The following is an 18,666-nucleotide window of genomic DNA, read 5'->3' on the forward strand; positions in this document are numbered from 1 at the left end:
CAAGTCCCATTAAACTGTATCCTTAAAATACATTGCAGTCTTCAATTCAGCCAGGAACAAAACTGCTGCCATGACAACATGAATAAGTTTTATGTACAAAGATACTAGATTTACAGAGCAGTAAAATAATCAAACTCAATTTTGAGACACAGTATTTTATGTGCTGTGAGACAGCAGAGCATGGGAGCTATGATTTTAGCCAGATCCTACACACAGCTACAAACTGATCTATTCGCTTTAAACAGTAATCAGTGCCTATGCCAACACACTACTTTTCATGTATCAAGAACAAGAGAAAAACACACCACACTGATTATACAAATTCTGATAATGAAACTTCACAATTTACGGTGCTCACTACAATAAATTCCTCATTAAAATACAGACGAGAGTTCAACAAATGTAAACTTTGTGCTTCAAAACTAAAGGGCCTAGTTTGTAGAGGTGCTGAGCACCTGCAGCACCAACTGAAGTAAACAGAAACGGCAGATGCTCAGCAACTCAGGTCCTCATGTAAAAAAGCCACACTAACAAAACCTACTCTAAGTTTGTTCACAGAAGCCAAAGCATTTAATTAGTAAAATCACTTGCTGGAAAAAAAATTGAGATAAACATGCATTAGAAGCAAGTTATAGGTCAACAAATGTCAAGTGCTAGTCTCCTGCTTCTTGAGGGAGGAGAAGAAAATACCAGAGAAAGGTTTGGTCTCAAGCCTATGACGACCTGTCTTTTTTTGATACATCTGTAGAAGACAAACTACCCCAAAAAGCATGTGACAGACCAAAGAAATTTTTTCCTTAATTAAAATGGAGCTTTAGCTCTGTGGCAAAAATCGGGAGTTTAGGCAGATGTTATTCTGAGGATTATATAAAACTAATATATTTTTTATTTATTTATTTATTTTTATAACAGTTGTGAAACTGTTATATTAACCAAATATTATTGACTGTACTAGATATTCACTTTAAAAAGCAGAACAACATTTTGAGACAACACCAGGAAAAAAAATAAAAATCTCTCCATGATTATTAAACTGGTTCTCTCTTATTTTAGGACTTGTCTACAGGAATGTTTAGTTCAGGCCAAACAGATGGCTCAATCTACCCTGCACTAGCCTGCCACAGTTTGCTGTCTGTTTGGAAACAGCTGATGCGCATTATCAATTCATTAATGCACTTTGATCTATTTCTTTTTCAAGATGGACTAGATCAAAGCACATTAACGAACTGTTAATGTACCTTGGCAGCATCCACAAGGACAGTTAGACTACAGCAGGCTAGTTGAGCTCCATTCCCACTCCAGCTTGCCACAAACTACATTTTCATGATGACATGCCCTTAGTGTTTTCAATAGTCCCATCACTGTAATATCAAAGAGGTTCTAAGCTTTAAAGGATGACAGTCCTCCTGTGCTTTCATTTTCTACCATCGTCATCACTGAAAAACCTTTCCCCATCTCCTTTAAATGTCTACAAAAATGTCTTGTTATTCTAAGTTCTGTTTTTTATTTTACACAAACTTTCCCAGTTATGGGATACATGTTGAGATTGTTGCTCCACTCTTTACAAAACGGGGAAAAAAAATTGAAAATAAGTTCTGTTATGCCAGAAATTCTAGTACTGAGAAGGCCAATTTTGATTGAAACTCAGACTGAATATTGCTTTTCTGGAAGAAAAAAACCCAAACAAAACAGTTTCACATTTGGGATGTATAAAGTATTAGATTAATTTGAAAATAAAATTAAAAGTGGAAAATAGTAGGAAATGTGGCAAAGAGTTATTTCATAGATTTTCAGGCAAACTGAGACCTTTATCATCATTAGCCCTAGAACTGCACCAAGTGATTCCTGAAAGAAGCCCATACCTTCTGTTTTTTGCATCAGAACACAACTTTTAGAAAGCCATCCAATCCTGATTTAGACTTCAACTGACTGAAATTTATAGGTGATGGATTCTCTATTGTTTTACTACCCTTGCTGTTAAAATTTTAAAAGTGCTTAATTTCTACTCTGAATTTGTCTAGCTTCAGCTTCCAACCACTGGATCTTGTTATAGCTTCATCTTCTAGAAGAAAGAGCCTTCTACCATTAGAAAACTACAATCAGCGATATGTGATTTCAGTAGGAGATTGCAAGTCCCCTTCTATGCTGTCAAATGGTGGAGCAAGTATAACCCACTTCAGTGGGAGATGCACCTGGTTATATCCAAGTTGAATTTGACCCAGGTATAAATCAGGTTGAATAGCAGGCTGTGAAATGCCAATTGCTAAAAAATCCCAGGCACATTCATGTGTTTTACACAGTTTATACTGCATATAGTGGAAAGTGCTATTTACCACGGGAATTATCTCATGGCTGGGCTTGCTGGGAAGGGTGGGGGGGAAGAGGGTGTAATTGCCTGGCTGCATTTTTCACTCTCAGGTTTCAACAGATAATTCAGTCAGCCTTTTAGCATAATTTTAAAAACTGAAATTGACAATATCTTTGCGTAACTTTTCTCAGTGGGTGTGATATGGATGCCAAAGTGGTATTTCCTTTCAGTTAAAGAAAGCATTTTGACAGTTTCCTCATTAAGTTGCACTTTGTATTGACAAGTTATATTTTGATTGACAGAAGCAGTTGAACTTAAAAAGGCTTACGTGTGTTCAGTCACCAGATGGAATAAGTCAAAAGACAACAATCAAGTAGAGTCTGTCAGAACTACCTGCTGCGCCTATTATTAAAGTACAACATTCCATTCAAGTAGGACTGAGGGAACCCTATGCAGTATAAGGTACTGCGTGGACTAAAATAGGTCTGGATTTTGTCAGAGGTCACAGAAAATGTGAATTTGAATAAAGTCAGTGAAATCTTATAAATGGTTGTAAAAATACATATGATTAGGCCTCCAAATTAAGTGTTGTTGCCACCTGGTTCTGTGACCCCGTATGCTACGTTGCAAAGCCAATCAAATTAGACCCATTAGCTCCTCCATTTCCATTTACGGAGGGGCAAATGGGACAAAACCTGAGTGGCACTGCAACCCCTCCCCGTGCACAAGGTTACAGTGAGCAGAATGGGACAGGAGCTGCTGCTGCATGGTGAGTGCAGCATGAGCTTGCTCTCACTCTTGTGTATGTTACTGTAGTGAAAGCTACATTCCCGCCCCAGCACCTCTGCTGTGAAATTTAGAACGGAAATTTTTAGCAAAATTGTAGCCTAAACCACAAATAACCAACTTGTCAAGTCTGAAACAGGCATTTTGAAAATATTTTTAACAGGGTTGCTACCCACACCATTAGAGGTTTACAAGAACTTTTTAAGAGTAGCCTGGCTGCTGGTGGTCAATTCAGTCGTAAGCTTAAGAACAGCTGTGTACCTTAACATGTAGTTTGAGGTAAGATGATTCTGAAAGTTAGTACTAAAGTTATACATTTCATGTTTTCTTTGTTATATGGTGTGCAAGTGTTTCCCGTTATAGTCCAGGAGTAAGTCAGTGAACTATTAAGTTTTAAAAATACTGAGGGAATAAAAACAGCTACCTGAAACTTACTCTAGATTTTATTTCCCATGGTGAAAATATACCTCACCAAAAGTGTATACAAATCTCCTTTCTGCTTACCATCTGGGTCTTCTGCTGGTTGGATGCTCATATAGGGTTCACCTTTCTCCATGCGTGATTGCCTTTGTCGGCTTTCCTCCTCTAACGCAGCCTCAGCCCGACTCTTTGCGTTGATGTAGGCAAGGTAAGCAGGCGAGTTATGGTAGGCCTTCATGGATTCATTGTACTCTATCTGAAATTTGATGGATATTGTTTTATTGAAATAAAAACTTATCTATTGTACCCTGGCAGCCCTGTTTTGCTTACTGACATCAGCCCAATGGTCCAAAAGGACAATTTGGTATAAATAATTTGCCTCCCTTTCTACTGCATTTCTCTTTTAGGTACATAGACTGAGAGACTAAGGCCAGAAGGGACCATTGTGATCATCTAGTTGATCTCCTGCACATCATAGGCCACGGAACCTCCCCCATTACTCCTGCAATAGACTCATGACCTCTGGCTGAGTTACTGAAGTCCTCAGATCTTGATTCAAAAAGACTTCAAGTTAGAGAGAATCCATCATTTAAATCTAATTTAAATCAGCAAGCAACCCGTGTCCCATGCTGCAGAGAAAGGCAAAAAATCCCAGGGTCTCTGACAATCTGACCTAGAGGAAAATTCATTCCTAACCCCAAACATGGTGATCACTTAGACTCTAAGCATGTGGGCAAGACCCATCAGCCAGATTCCTGAGAAAGAATTCTCTCTAGGGGAAAGAATTACACAATTACTCTTTCATATTGCTCTTGATTTAGGGTGCACTACTAACTTGAGTGGTGGTGGAGCATCTAGACACAAGAGCAAAGAAGAATTTAATTCTGGGAAGTCTTATGCTATCCTCACTGCTATAATTAAAGATTAAATCTTGCAAGCAATTCTTTGTTTTATCTGTAACTACTGTAGAGTCATCCCATGTTTCCGATTCTATCACTTCCAACTACTTTACACATCTAGAAATTCTGAGAGTTAACCTTGACCCTGATCTCCTCTCCTCCCTCACTCCAATACCTCTTATCTCAGAGTCTGATTATCACCTCCTCCAGGACAGGACCAAACCATTTTTTATTTTTGTCACTTCTATCATCATGTATTGAAATTCTCACTTTTCATTCTTTTATTGTGTTCTTCAGTCCATCCCTACACGTGGTTAGGGGTGATCCAGACAGTCTATTTTCTCACTTCAGGTAGCAGAATTGTATCACTCCACCTGCTTACATTGATTTACTGCCCATTTCAACCACTTCTTTAAATCTCACTTTTAAATCTTGCTTTACAAAATCAAAATAAACATTTTCACAGAAATGTAGGGCTGGAAGGGAAGTCATCAACTCGAGCCCCCTGCACTTAGGCAAGATCAAGTAAATCTAGGCTACCTGACAGGTGTTTGTTCTTAAAAATTTCCAAAGATGGGGATTCCACAACCTTCCTTGGAAACCTATTCCAGAGCTTAACTACCCTTACAGTTAAGTTAGATCTCAAGAAAAACTTTCTAAGTCTCTCTTGCTGCAGATTAAGCCCATTATGTCTTGTCCTACATTCACTGGATGTGGGAGAACAATTGATCACAGTCCTCTTTCTAACTACCCGTAATATATTTGAAAATCCCTTCCCCAGTCTTCTGTTTTCAAGACTAAACATGTCCAGCCCATTTAACCTCATATAGGTCAGGTTTTCTAAACCTTTTATTGATTTGTTGCTCTCCTCTAGACTCTCTCCAATTTATGCACATCTTTCCTAAAGGGTGGTGTCTAGAATTCGACATAGTACTCCAGCTGAGACCTCTTGTGCCGAGTACAGTGAGACAATCGCCTCTCGTGTTTTACATAGAATGCTCCTCTTAATACACCCCAGAATGATATCCTTTTTTGCAATTGCATCACATTGTTGACTCATATCCAATTTGTGATGATCCACTATAATCCCCACATAATATTCTGCAGTACTACCGCCTAGCTATTTATTCCCATTTTGTAACTGTGCATTTGATTCTTCTTTTCTAAGTGTAGTACTTTGCACTTATCTTGGTTGAATTCAGTTCTCCCATTTGTCAAGGTTGTTTTAAATTTTTTTCTTGTCCTCCAAAGTACTTGCAACCCTTCCCAGCTGGGTGTCATCTGCAAATACTTGCGCATACTTTCCACTCCACTCCATTATTCAAGTCATTAATGAAAATATTGAATAGTCGGAACCAGGACTGACCCCAGTTATAAATACACCGGCCCAGTCTGACAACAAACCATTGATAATTACTCTTTTGAGTATAGTCTTTCACTTGTTTTGAGATGCTCTGTATTAAAGGTCAGTTATACGGTATGATACTGCTGTATGTACCTGAAGGTGTCTAACTTTTAACTAAATTAGTCCTTTTTAGTGAGTTAAAAGTAGGAATCCTTGATTTTGTTTCAAATGGCAGAAACCCAATTTAAAATAATTTTTCTGTTGGTTAAAAATAGTAAAGTGATATTTTGAATGAAAACAGTTCTAAGCACCTATTTGACCAGATTACCTATGACCTCAGATGCCTGAAATTTTAATACAACACAATAAATGAACAAGAGATGTCAAACGAACAGCTTGTAACTGTCCTACATAACTTTGGATATCTATTACTGTAGCAGCCTTGCAAAACTTTAAAATTATCAGCAGAGACACAAAATATATTATTGCCCTTTGTCATGATGATCAATAATGAAAAACTAATGATATTTTACTTGCCCATCAAAAAACAAACAACAACAAAAACATTCTGGCAGAGTAAAGTTTTGCAAGGCTGTCCCATAAAAACCAATTCTTATATACATATTCATAACTGACCAGCTGAAGCTACAGAGAATCAGTTTTGTAAGAGGATTTAGGTGTGGAAAAATCAAGTCCACTCATAGTTAAAATTCCTACTCAATATAAACATTTCGAGTATGGTCTAAAAACTGAAGTCCCTGTTGACATATGATTATTATTATTAAGATGCTTATCAGTATACATAGGGCTTAGTAAATGATATACACATGCCACCATATAGGAAAGATGAAATTTGATTCTCAGAGTAGTTTCTAGAAGAAAAACATCAAACACCACAGGATGGAGGACATATTGTGGGGAACAATCCTGGAAAGGACTAGATGACCTAAGAAGTTATTTTCTATTTATATGTACTGTGAAATGTTAAAAGGTCCCAATTCAGCAAGGCATTTAAGCATATGCTTAACTTAGAGCATGAGAATACTCCATTAACTTCAATGAGACTACTCATGCTTAAAGTTGGGCACTTGCTTAACTACCTTGCTGCACCAGGGAACAAGCTTAACTCTTCTGTGACAGTTGTGCCAGGGACATAAGATGGGAGAATCAGCATTAATAACAAAAGATTTCATCCCTTACCTTTTCTGCTTCATATTCATTCAAGTACTCTTGCTTCTCCTCATCAGTGAGATCTCGCCACATCCCTCCAATGATCTTGCCAATTTCCCATAACTTCAAGTCAGGGTTGGATGCCTTCACTTGATCCCAGACCTTAACAGAAACAGCTGGAGCTTTACTACTGATATGTAAACACTTCCAAATTAAATGTTTTATGGTATCATCTTAGTATACTTTCAGAAAAGATCACTATAAAACAAAACTGTATTAAGAAAAAGTCTGGCTACCTCCAGTGATTACTTTTTGGGGCAGGAAGACAATAGTACAGTCATCTACTGAAACTGGCAACAGCCTGATTTATTGACAATAGCTTCAGTTGTGAATCTTGCCCTTAAATCTGTGAATTCTATTCTAAAATGCACATCACTGTATCTCTGGGAAAAAATTAAACATTATCATGCAAACATGTCCAGCAGCATTTATGTTCAGATACACGACAATGTGCATTGAATTTTTAAGATCAGAACTTGGACCTTCCTGTATTCAAAAAGTTTTCAGTCATGTTGATCAATTGCAATTCCAAAAAGTTCTGATTCCATCAAAAACAAGTTTCTAACTTTATATAAAAAAGAAAGCTGCCAGTGTTATTACTTGCCATGTATGATTAGGAATACTATTTGACTTGATATGCAGCGGTGGGAGGGCTGTTGACTTAATTCAGACTGCTGGTAAAGACACTTTACCAGAAGCAGGAAGGCATGTATATTTCCTTCTGGCTCACCCACTCCTTGAAACTGGATCACACACCCTTCCCAAGCCGAAGCAGATTCCAGACTCTGCACAATACTCCCATTGCCTCTCAAACAGTTTATAAAATAATGAGGTAGTGCTGCAGGTTAGGTAGGTGAACACACACATTCCTCCCACTGCTACTCTTCAGGTCTAGCTATGCCACTGTACTATACAGAGGAAGTTCCGACAATACGTGGATCCTTGACAGCAGGGGCAACGGTAGTAAACAACCATTTCAAAGAAAATCTTAATTTTCCCTCCCCTAACCCTGTAGATAAAAAAATATGTAACAGGAAAATTGAGGGTGCTGACCTTTTGTTTGGGGGATAATTTTTGTTTTCCTAGAAGGTGGCATATGTTTAGACCATTGTTACCATTATTCTGATGGGGAAAGCAACTGTGTTTTAAAATTCCCTTGCTGAATAAGTAATCTCTGCAGGTTGTTAGAATTTAATAGAGTTTAGAAGTTGGAACTAAAATAACTAATCAATTGTTGGCATAAACTTAACCTTTAATGCTACTTATTCAACCTAAATCCAAAACACTGGGTACCCACCTTCCTGCTGTACCTCATGTAGGGCATCAGAGGCTTATCTGGTGGCTTTGGGGGTTTGGGAATTGTAATACCAGAGGAAGCCTATAAAAGAAACAAAAACAAAACGGATAAATCCATTTCTTAACATGAAAACTAGGCAACTTCAATACATAGCAGTCTGGGAATATAAATACTCTTGTATATTAAATACATGTACAGGTACTATAACTGGTCCTCATAATAATTTGCCAAATTCCCCCTCCCCTGGCCCCAAATGTAGTTGTCCAAGTATTAGTTTGAAAAAGGTTACTCAATAAAAGTCCAACAGGGAACAATTTTCTAAAAACCAAAAGAGACAGCCTCAAAATTTGCTTCTGTTCACCGGCTCCAACAGCTTGTTTTCTCAATTTTGATGAGAATGACTGTTATGGTACCTGCTCTGACAACTAAAGAAATTACTACTGGAAAAAGGATAAGGAGAAAGTGTGAAAGAGCAGGAAATTATCTAGACATTCTTTCATTCAGTCCGTTTTAGAAATACACTTCTTCAATGAAATCTTTCAATGGGAACTTGGGAGTCAATCCAAATATTAAAAAACGTCCCTATGAGACTGATCCCTCAACCTGTGCATCATCTGTGTCCAAATTGCATTGTTCTTGTCCAAATTAGATTGTGAGCTCCTTGAGAGACCTTGTCTTCCTTTACGTTTGTACAATGCCAAGCACGTTGCCTGCACTTAAAAAAAAAAGAAAAAAAAAGAAGACACTAAACAGTAAGTGTTATTGATTGAAAGCTGTAGCATCCACTTATTCTTCTGTTCTCTTCCACCTACACACCATCTCAGTTAAAAAATAGTGCATTTATAATAAGACAAGGTTTGTTCCTCCTGGAATAGTATACTGACATCATCTAGTTTATAACAGCTGTAGATTCTAAAGGCCCCAATCCTGCAAACACCCATGTATGGGACTATTTTCACGTCTAAAATTAATCAGGCTCAAATAAGTATTAACAGGATTGGGGACTGAGGTTCCAAAAATACTTGAAAATGGCCAATAAGGTTATTGTTCAGTGTTTTTGCTTTCAGTATTTTTAATCCGGATATTTTTATGTTTCACTACATACATGAAACAATGCATACATACTTGCATAGAGTTATAATGTACATGAGGTGTATGCATTACCAAATGTATACATATATACACACAGAGATGGATTTGAAAAAGATTAACTGAAACTGTTTAATGCTTTTAAATTAACAGGAATTTAAAGATACCATACATATTAATATATGCATGGCAGAGAAAGCTGTGTATGCTTATGACATACAGAAACAATGAAAAGTCTGACAAATCTAACCTATTCATGTATTCAGTAACATAAATGTAAGTTCAGACACTACGTTCAATCAAACGCCAGCTCATACCTTCACTACAGGGCAAGGGGGTCTTTTCTTTAGGCACCTTATTAAACAAGCTGAATTTATGGAGTTTAAAAAGGTATACTGCATTAAATGGCAACATCTATGGATTAACTGACAAATTCTTATTTGTATTACACTCTGAAGAGACTAGAAGTTGTGTAGATAATTTTTTTTTTTTTTACACCTTTGGAAAGAAATTACATAAAAATGAAAATGATCATTTTTAAATTAATAATTTAAAATAGTGTAGGTCTACAGTTTTTACAGTAAATATTAGGTGAAAAGTGTGCATTTAAAAATTTTATTTTCTTTCTTGCCTGTATGTGAATCATGTTCTGCATCTTCACTCAAGCTCAGAGGTACCCCGTATCAGTACATTTCCTCCCACTTTATGCCAAGTATTTCTTAAAGGGTCTACAAAGCATCCACATTTCATCCAGCCATGGAGGACAGAAAGCAGACTCCCTCATATTTTATTGACACCACTCATTTGGTTGGAGAAGTCACTGTTGAAACTGGAGATCTGATACTAACCATACAAAGTAAGACTGGAATGGAAAATAGAAACATGGGTTTCTTACATGGCACAATAGTGCGATGTAATCACCAGTTACAATTTCTAGTTTGGAACTTGCCTTTCCTCTCGTTCCATACCTATAATCTCAATAAAATGTATAATTCCCTCCCTCCAAGAGGAAAATATAATCCACACCCATATTTAAGAATCTTTCCGTAAATGTGCAGTGATCACTGAGGCGTCAAGCCATGGAATTCCAAAAAGACAGACTTTCCACATCTCAGATGGGAATAATAGATCTCTCTCGATCTATTAAATCGAAGCTTATTTTCCAATACAAGGCTTCACAATGAAAGGGGGGAGGTAGGAGAGGAGAGAAGATGGGGAAAAAAAATCCGAGTTAATTTTTTCTCTTTTATAAAAGTGGCAGCAGCCAAGATTCAGAAGAACCTAACTCTAAAGCCATTTCTGGTCAATTCCTGTTGTTTGCCGGATGATGTAATAGTTGATTCTCCTACCGTGACCCGGCTGTTGGTGCCCGGGTTCCCTCCCAGCCTGTAGTTGTTGTAGGCCAGATGGCTGTATGGATTGTATCCCACAAACCCTGGTGTGCTGGGCATTTGCTGATGGAAACAAATGAGACAAAAACACGAATGAGAAATGAGCTCAAACGAGGAAAACACAGAAATGAAAATGATCTGCAATATGGCATGCAAAAACAACTAGAATTTAAACAAGCAAATGAGGTGTAGTAGTTGGTTTCCTCTCAACATGTGAAGTACTCCAACAGAAACCTGTTCAGGAAACAGGATTTTTAGCTGAATGTGTTACTGTAAATTCAAAACTGTCATTTGATGTTTTATTATCAGGCGTGCAAACTTTTAACATGAGTGTGCCGTATAGCCTGCTTATGGCTATTAAAGTTTGCAGACTTTTCATAAGTGGCCAAACAATTCAGGAAGAATCTAGTATCCAACGAAACAAAACATACAAAGCAATACAGTGCATACGATTATGTGGAAATCACCAACATCATTCATTATGTGCACCAATGGAAGCACAGGCTATTGGACAAAAAAGTAAAAAACCCATTGATACTGATAGTAGAAGAACAGTGGTTCTCGAAGTGCAATCTGTGGACCAACAGTGGCGTATGAAGCCATTCCTGCAAAATTAAATGTTTTAGAAATTATGCACCGGGGGGTGCAAGGGGATTTGATTAGAAGGCTGGAAGAAAAGGTGATCCATAGAGGTATCTTTCCCTCATGAAGTACTCTGCAGAATTAAAGAACTGGAGAACCACTGCAATGGAATATACATGTTAAATAACTACAAAAAAATGTATCAAATCACTATTTAAATTGCTTCTAAAACAATTACATAATTTAATTAACATGTCCATATCCATTCCAGCAATTAAATTCAGTAGGTCAGTTTGTATACATGTCTGTAATAGTGTGGGTCATTAAATTTGGTTTCTTAGGGATTCATTCTACTCATTAAACCTTCAACCGTTACTGTCTCATTCTCTGTCTTTCTCTCTTCAAATTAATTTCCGTCTTGCCCCTTCTCCCTGTTCCCTTAGTTTCTTTGTTAGAAACCCCCCCGCAGCTGTTTCACAGTGAGCTAGTCTCACCCTCAACTGTACTGGTGGTACCACCCCACTATAATTTTTCCTTTACAAATCTTTGTATTTTACCCTACTCTGTTCCTTGATGGTTTTAAACCTCATCCATGCAGTGTCTAGCCACATTCTTCAGCAGAGTTGTGGTCTTAATTAGCAACACATGCTGGAATAATGATTTAAGGGGTCTCAAAGTACACTCTGTCAGTGGGATGTATTAGACTGCTGTTATAAACACAGTTAAAATGGAGTTCAGTGTTCATAAGAATCAAGACGTAGAGGCTTCATATCAAAGGGAAGAGTCTTATAATCGGAAATGCACATTCACGTTATAAACACTTCAGTGCAAAAATACATTGACACACTGCGGTCAATTTACTTTGACACAGAAAACACAGTATCTGATGAAGTGAGCTGTAGCTCACGAAAGCTTATGCTCAGATAAATTGGTTAGTCTCTAAGGTGCCACAAGTCCTTCTTTTCTTTTTGCAAACACAGACTAACACGGCTGTTACTCTGAAACAGTAGTAAAGTTACACCTTACTTGCCAATCTTTAAACATTAATGTGTTTTACTGTTAAGCCTCTCAAACACAAGCAAAGCAGTTGCCATTTATTCAAATTTGTCATATGTAACTACTGTATGTAAACTCACTTTTCAATAAGCAGCCATTTCACTACAAGATCAGCAGTGTATGAAATATGCCTAAACAAATTATATTTTATTAGATCTCTCCTCCAAAATAACTGGACGCTATAATGTACAGACCTTAAATCTTTATGGTTGCAAAACAGACAAATCCAATATTACAAAAAAGAAAAACACCACAGAAATGTTTATTTCATGCACACTGTCTCAAGTAAAGTGGATTAATGCCATTTTCAGTACTAAGCACAGTAAGATTTGGTAGTGGAGGAAAAAGGCAACAGATGTGTCTGCTTTTCTGTTTTATCAACTACATTCATAGAGCGTAGATTAGATTCTCAAGTACTGTACATGAAGTACCGTGAGTAGTACAGATAGATGATGTACATAAGATAGGCAACACACATTGCTAACTGCACATCTGAGATCACTCTTTAAAAGACATGCTTATTTGACTAAAGAAAGTAGCACATCTGAAAATGAACAAACAAACACTGCATTCATGGAGAGCCGCACTGAAATCAATTGTGTTCCAAACATATGCAGGGACCTGCGTGCACAGATCTGATTGCAGGATCAGGGACTGTCACATCAATCTGAATAGTAATATAAAACCAAGTAAGGTATTTGCAGAGCAAAAAAAAATTTTAAATAAAACTTTGGACTCAAGCTGTTACCCAAACTGGCACACTTATGCAAAAATAGTCCATCCCACCCCCGCAAATTTATATGGGAAAGTTTACAAATTTCTTTGACACCAATTATATATTTCCTGCTCTCCAACCTCTTTAAATGTGGATTTTTGTCTAATAATAATAAAAAGTTACATATTTCCTATTTTGTAGTCACTGTCTACAGGACTGAGGAAAAAGTAGATCCTAAGAGCACTAATATAATTAAAAGGTCTGTTGACATTTTCTTTGGCAAGCTATTTCACTTGTGCCTCAGTTTACTCTTCTATAAAATGTGGATAATACTTTCCCGTCCCCACAAAGTGTTGTGATGTTTAAATTTGTAGAGTGTTCCAGTCATCGGATGCAAGTTGTTATAGAAGTACAAACATATTTTCAGATGCTTTCCTGACCACATTATGTCAAGAAAGATTGAATATTATGTAATAAAATTTTCCAGGTAAATCCTCAACAGATTGATTCCTTTGCAAACAGAAGTACTTACTTTATACTATGTGAGAAACTTTATTCACACAATGCTCACATTACACAATGCCATGGATTTCAATAAATTTAAGTAGTAAGATTTTCATCATGAGGGTTCCATTATTCTGACCCAATATAAATGAAAGTTTGCATAATTCTACATAACTGTGTGAATACCACTGAAAAACTATAAATACAAATTTAAACCTACTGTAAAAAGTACAAAAAAGTATGTTAAAAACTTGGACCGACATTAAGCTTTTAGAGGCAATAAAATTTAGAATTAAGTATGCTACTTAGTCCTTAGTTTACTGTTATATCAAATTGGAATATTTATAATGGATACATGGTTATCAGGCCCAAAGCCTAGAAACATTCACCCCTGTATTTAACTTTACTCATGTAGGTAGTCCCACTGTCTTCAGTGTAAAGTTAAACACAAGTTTAAGTGTTTGAAGGATCTGGCCTTAAGTATTGAGTGAGTCTTATCTCAGTTTCCCCACCCCTTTTTAAAATTTAATTTAAATGCTGAATGTCATTTCAACAGTTCAGTGCAAATAGTCTTATGTTCATAATATTTTAATATTGGTAGCTGTGACTACCAAATTATTGTCTTAAAAGCCAGACTACCAGATTTGTGTTAATGAGAAAATTCATTATACTTACGGTTGTGGGAGCAGGGGTGGGAGGTGGGGCATAGGATGGCCTTTCTGTTTAAAAGACAAAAGCAAATACATAACTTCCTGACAACTCAGATATATTATGCATACGATATCCAAAAGTGTACTAGGCACACAACAATAATTTGGTAAGAAACTTATGATAACAAGACAGATCCCTGTCCCAAAGAGTTTACAATCTACATTGACAAAATAAAATTAAAAAAAAAGGGATGGAAGAAGAAGAGATGCATTTTAAAAAAGGTGACACCAGTGTCAGGTTACTATTCTTTTATTTAGATGTACTGGGGTAGGGAGAAATGTAGGAAGAGAATTAAAAAAAAACTGTGCTAGCCACCACGGAAATTAAAGCATACTAGATTTTCTTCAGAGGCAAGGAAATGGATTTGAAGTGTAGAGTTTGACATGTAACAGTATGCATTAGGATGAAGCAATTGTAGGCTAAATTTTACATTCAGTTGTGCAGCTCACCCCCTCCCCAAGTGGTTTCATTCATGGCTTTCGGTAGCATATAATTGGCATTAAATAAAAGCATGGAGAGGGAGCACATCTTTTCCTACTTCATTTAGAAGTTGCACAAGAGTAACTGAGTGCAGCATTTACACAATTTATCTTTATTAAAGAAGGAGCAAATCTCGTCCCTTGGTGTGGAAGGTCCTGCCCATTGGAGGGGGAAATTGTGGGGACAATAAGTAAGGGAGTATGAATCCCAAAGCCTAACTCCATTGGTGATCAACGCATGCCACTGAGGTAGGCATGATGGGATGCGTCTTCTGCCACTATGGAGGACATACCCAGACAGCAGAAACTATTCCAGCCTTAAGACTGAAGAAATGGCTACAGAGCAATTCTGCAGCTTGTCAGGTAGGATGCTTGTGTGTTTCTTTCATCTTTTGGACACTTAAAGAAATCCTCAGTGCACAGCCAGGGCTGTGCACTGTGGCAATATCTAGTACCAACTGATTGGTAGTTCACTTATAATTACTGTATATGATAATACATATAACACATTCCTCTTAAAATGAGCCTGGTCCAGTAGCCCTTTTTCATGTGACAGCAATGGGATTATTCATATAAGTAAAGGCTGCTGAAACAGATCTTTACTTGTTAAATTAAAAAAAAACAAAAACGTACTTGACATTTTGGTATATAAATTTTCAGCCAGCTGACATTATATCTCAAATTCTGAAAGACAAAAAGAGAACACAACGTCAGACTATTAAAGAGAACAATTTTTGTTTTCATGAACCATTAAAACTAAGACCATTATAACTAGAGCATCTGCTTTTCAGGGTTTATTATTTTCATTTTTGGGGGGTTATTTTTAGCAATTTTGAGGTTTTATGTATATATGTCCAATCAGTTTTTTTTTGGGGGGCCGCCTCTTTGTATATACTGTAATGAGTAATCTGTGTAATATTTCCTAATGTGCTTTAATGTAGAACAAACAAATAGCATGTTAACGCACACAAGGGAACCTTTAGCACACACCAGCACGGTCTACATAGACCAGGTAATGTGAGTATGCTTTAGAAATCACAGCCCTATAATGTGTACTGCTGCTATGTGTAGACAAGGTCTTAGATACAAGTAAGCATTTCCAATGTTTTTCCACAGTTTATTGGATAAACATATTTCTTTTTTTTTTTTTTGGTATCTGGAGTGTTTTATTAATGTTTAAGAATATAAGAATGGCCATATTGGATCAGACCAATGGTCCATCTAGCCTGTCTTCAACAGTAGCCAGTACCAGAGCTTCAGGGGGAACATACAGAACGTGGCATTTGGACTGATCCACCCTGTCTTCCTCTCCCGGCTTCTGGAAATCAGAGCTTTAGAGCTGCCCTGAGCAAGAAATTGCATCTCTGACAATCTTGGATAATAGCCATTGATGGAATTATTCTCCATGAACTTACCTAGTTTTTTTTTTTTAAACCAGTTATACTTTTGGCATCACAAAATCCCCTGGAAATGATTTCCACAAGTCAATTGTGCACTGTGTAAAAGAGTATTTCCTCCGGTTTGTATTAAAGTTGTTCTTTGCTGGCTAAAACCTAACTTAAGGAGCCTTAATTATAACAATGTATTGCAGATAAATTCACAAATTTGTCAGCTCTGAAGTGAAAGAAAATAAACAACTTCCCAGAAACTAGGCCTACATTTTCTTGTAGTGACTGATGAATTTTTTGTAAACTAGCTTGGCCCTTAAGGCTGAACTACTAGGATTAAATAAACAACTCTGAAACTGAAATCCAAGGTTCGTCTGATCTTCCTTGTAAAGATTTTACTTGTGCATCACTTTTAATAAAAATTACAGTACTATATATTGGATTTCAATTACTTGTCTTATATGGCTGGCTTCAAGGACTGGATATGAATACAGGAGTGTGCGCATATGGTATCCTAAACAACAATATAAACAAGTTCATAGTAATACATTGTCACATGGCTAAATTGCACATCAGAGTAACAGGAAAAGCAAGTGTACCTGTTACAGCTAGTAATGTCATAGTCAATGGAAGCTGGGATTGTGCAACCTGTTGCAGGAGTAAACCCATACATGTAAAATAACAGCAATATCCTGCTGGCCTCTCTCATGAATTAAATCCATTGAAGACTTGAAAGAGCAAGATTTGGGCAAAATCCTGTAAATGCTCAGCATCTGACATTATTAATGTTTATGGCACCAAATACTAAGACTGCTATGCACATGCTTCAATTTTGAACTTGTGATTATTTCCACACATAATGGACAACTTATGCATGTAAAGTTCCAGGCATGCTTGAGTATTTGTATGCCCAAGGCCTACAGATAGACTGCATTGTTGACAACACTAGACAACCCTTACTAAAGAAGTTGCCATTCCCACACAAAGTCCAATGAAAAGAATGCTTACACAGATCAATTTAAAATGCAGACCCTGCTCCAGAGCAACAGAAAGATCTAATTACTCATCCAATTTTGGGGAGAGTAGGAGGGAATGTGCTAAATACACAAATATTTAATATGCAATTCCACCGCCCCCCCCCCCTTTTTTTTTTTTTTTTAAGAGGCAGCAGATGCTAAGCACTCTGGTGACTCAGGTCACTTCTAAACACAGGGTTTCAAACCCTGATAATTTCAATCAGTAACATGGTACCTTAGAAAACCAGACCCACTGCAAAAAAAATGCCTAACTACAGCAGGGGAACTTGCTTAGAGGAGGATAGTACCGGCCTCCTCCTCTACCACTTTTGGGATCCATGTTGGGGATGGGGAAAAAAATGTTTTTGACTACCTTTCTTCCATCCCCCATGGAGGGGGTGTGAGGTAGCTCCCCCTCCCCCTAGGAAGTGCGTGGGTGGGTGTGGTGGGGGAGTAGCTCCCCCTCTCCCAGGAAGAGTGTGGGTGGGTAACTCCCCCTAGGGGGGGCGTTGTGTGGGTGGGGGGCAGCTCCCCTTCCCCCTAGGAGGTGCGTGGTGTGTGTGTGGGGGGGTAGCTCCCCCTAGGAGGTGCGTGGGTGTGGGTGTGTGTGGGGGGTAGCTCCCCCTAGGAGGTGCGTGGGTGTGGGGGGGTAGCTCCCCCTAGCACGGGTGTTGTGTGGGGGGCGGGGGGCAGCTCCCCCTCCCATGGGCGCGAACGCGGGGGTGGGGATCGTCTCCGTCTCTCTCCCTCAGCCCCTCCCCACCCCCCTTCGTAGGCCCAGGCTGCCGCCGAGGGGAATCGGTGATTGCCGGGGCAGAGGCCCCCGCGCTGCAGGCCCCGCTCACCGCCCAGCCCCGCCCCTCGCCGCCCCTCCGAGACTCACCCGCTCCGGCGCCGGCCTCGGCCCTTTGTTCCCAACCAACACCGGTCTCCCGGGTGCCCGGGCAGCGGCGACTGGGGGAAGCCGCCTGCCCTTCCGCCTCAGCACATTCCACACGGCATCCCAGCTCCCCCGCTCTTTTGCTCCCGCCCCGGGTTTACTCCGAGCCAGGCACCTCCATACACCACCGGGGGATTTTTATCGTTTACAATAAGGGCGGGGGGAGGACGGTTATTCTGTGGCGAATCTGAAGAGCCGAGCGGGTAAAGAAAGCCAAGAGGGGAACAGCTTCGCCGGGCCGGAACGCACGCCACGTGACGTGACGCGACGCGACGCGCGGCGCCCATAAAGCGAACGGAGTGACGTCAGGAGAGCCTAGAGACGTGTCGGGCGGAGGTCAGGGGCCAGGGAGCACGTGATGCGCGCCTGCTGGACGGGGGCGGGGTGGCGCTTGAAGCGTTGGTCCCTCCCGGCCTTTACAGTTCGTCTCGCGCCTTCAGGGCCAGCTGGAGGGCGGGGGGAGGAGCTGGGCTTGGCGCCTTTTTCTCTCTCGCGGCTGTTGGTCTCGCG

At 38.9% G+C, this 18,666-nt stretch overlaps 1 protein-coding gene across 4 annotated transcripts in view; it reads right to left on the reverse strand.

Moving 5' to 3' along the window:
* Positions 1-18,424, reverse strand: part of SMARCE1 (SWI/SNF related BAF chromatin remodeling complex subunit E1) — a 31,447-nt gene extending 13,023 nt beyond the window's left edge. Inside the window, exons 1-8 of one of the 4 annotated variants that reach the window (XM_073325812.2) lie at positions 18,100-18,424; positions 16,800-16,848; positions 15,446-15,496; positions 14,298-14,341; positions 10,661-10,828; positions 8,286-8,366; positions 6,959-7,090; positions 3,599-3,770 (exon numbers count right to left, since the gene is read on the reverse strand). In XM_073325812.2, coding sequence (XP_073181913.1) covers positions 3,599-3,770; positions 6,959-7,090; positions 8,286-8,366; positions 10,661-10,828; positions 14,298-14,341; positions 15,446-15,452 — 604 coding nt within the window. In that variant the 5' untranslated portion in view covers positions 15,453-15,496; positions 16,800-16,848; positions 18,100-18,424. The remainder of the gene's footprint in view (positions 1-3,598; positions 3,771-6,958; positions 7,091-8,285; positions 8,367-10,660; positions 10,829-14,297; positions 14,342-15,445; positions 15,497-16,799; positions 16,849-18,099) is intronic. The other 3 variants (XM_073325811.2, XM_073325813.2, XM_073325814.2) reach the window with 3 other exon arrangements.
* Positions 18,425-18,666: the final 242 nt, after the last annotated feature.

Source organism: Lepidochelys kempii, chromosome 27 (assembly GCF_965140285.1).
Source record: "Lepidochelys kempii isolate rLepKem1 chromosome 27, rLepKem1.hap1, whole genome shotgun sequence".
Classification (NCBI taxonomy): Eukaryota; Metazoa; Chordata; order Testudines; family Cheloniidae; genus Lepidochelys; species Lepidochelys kempii.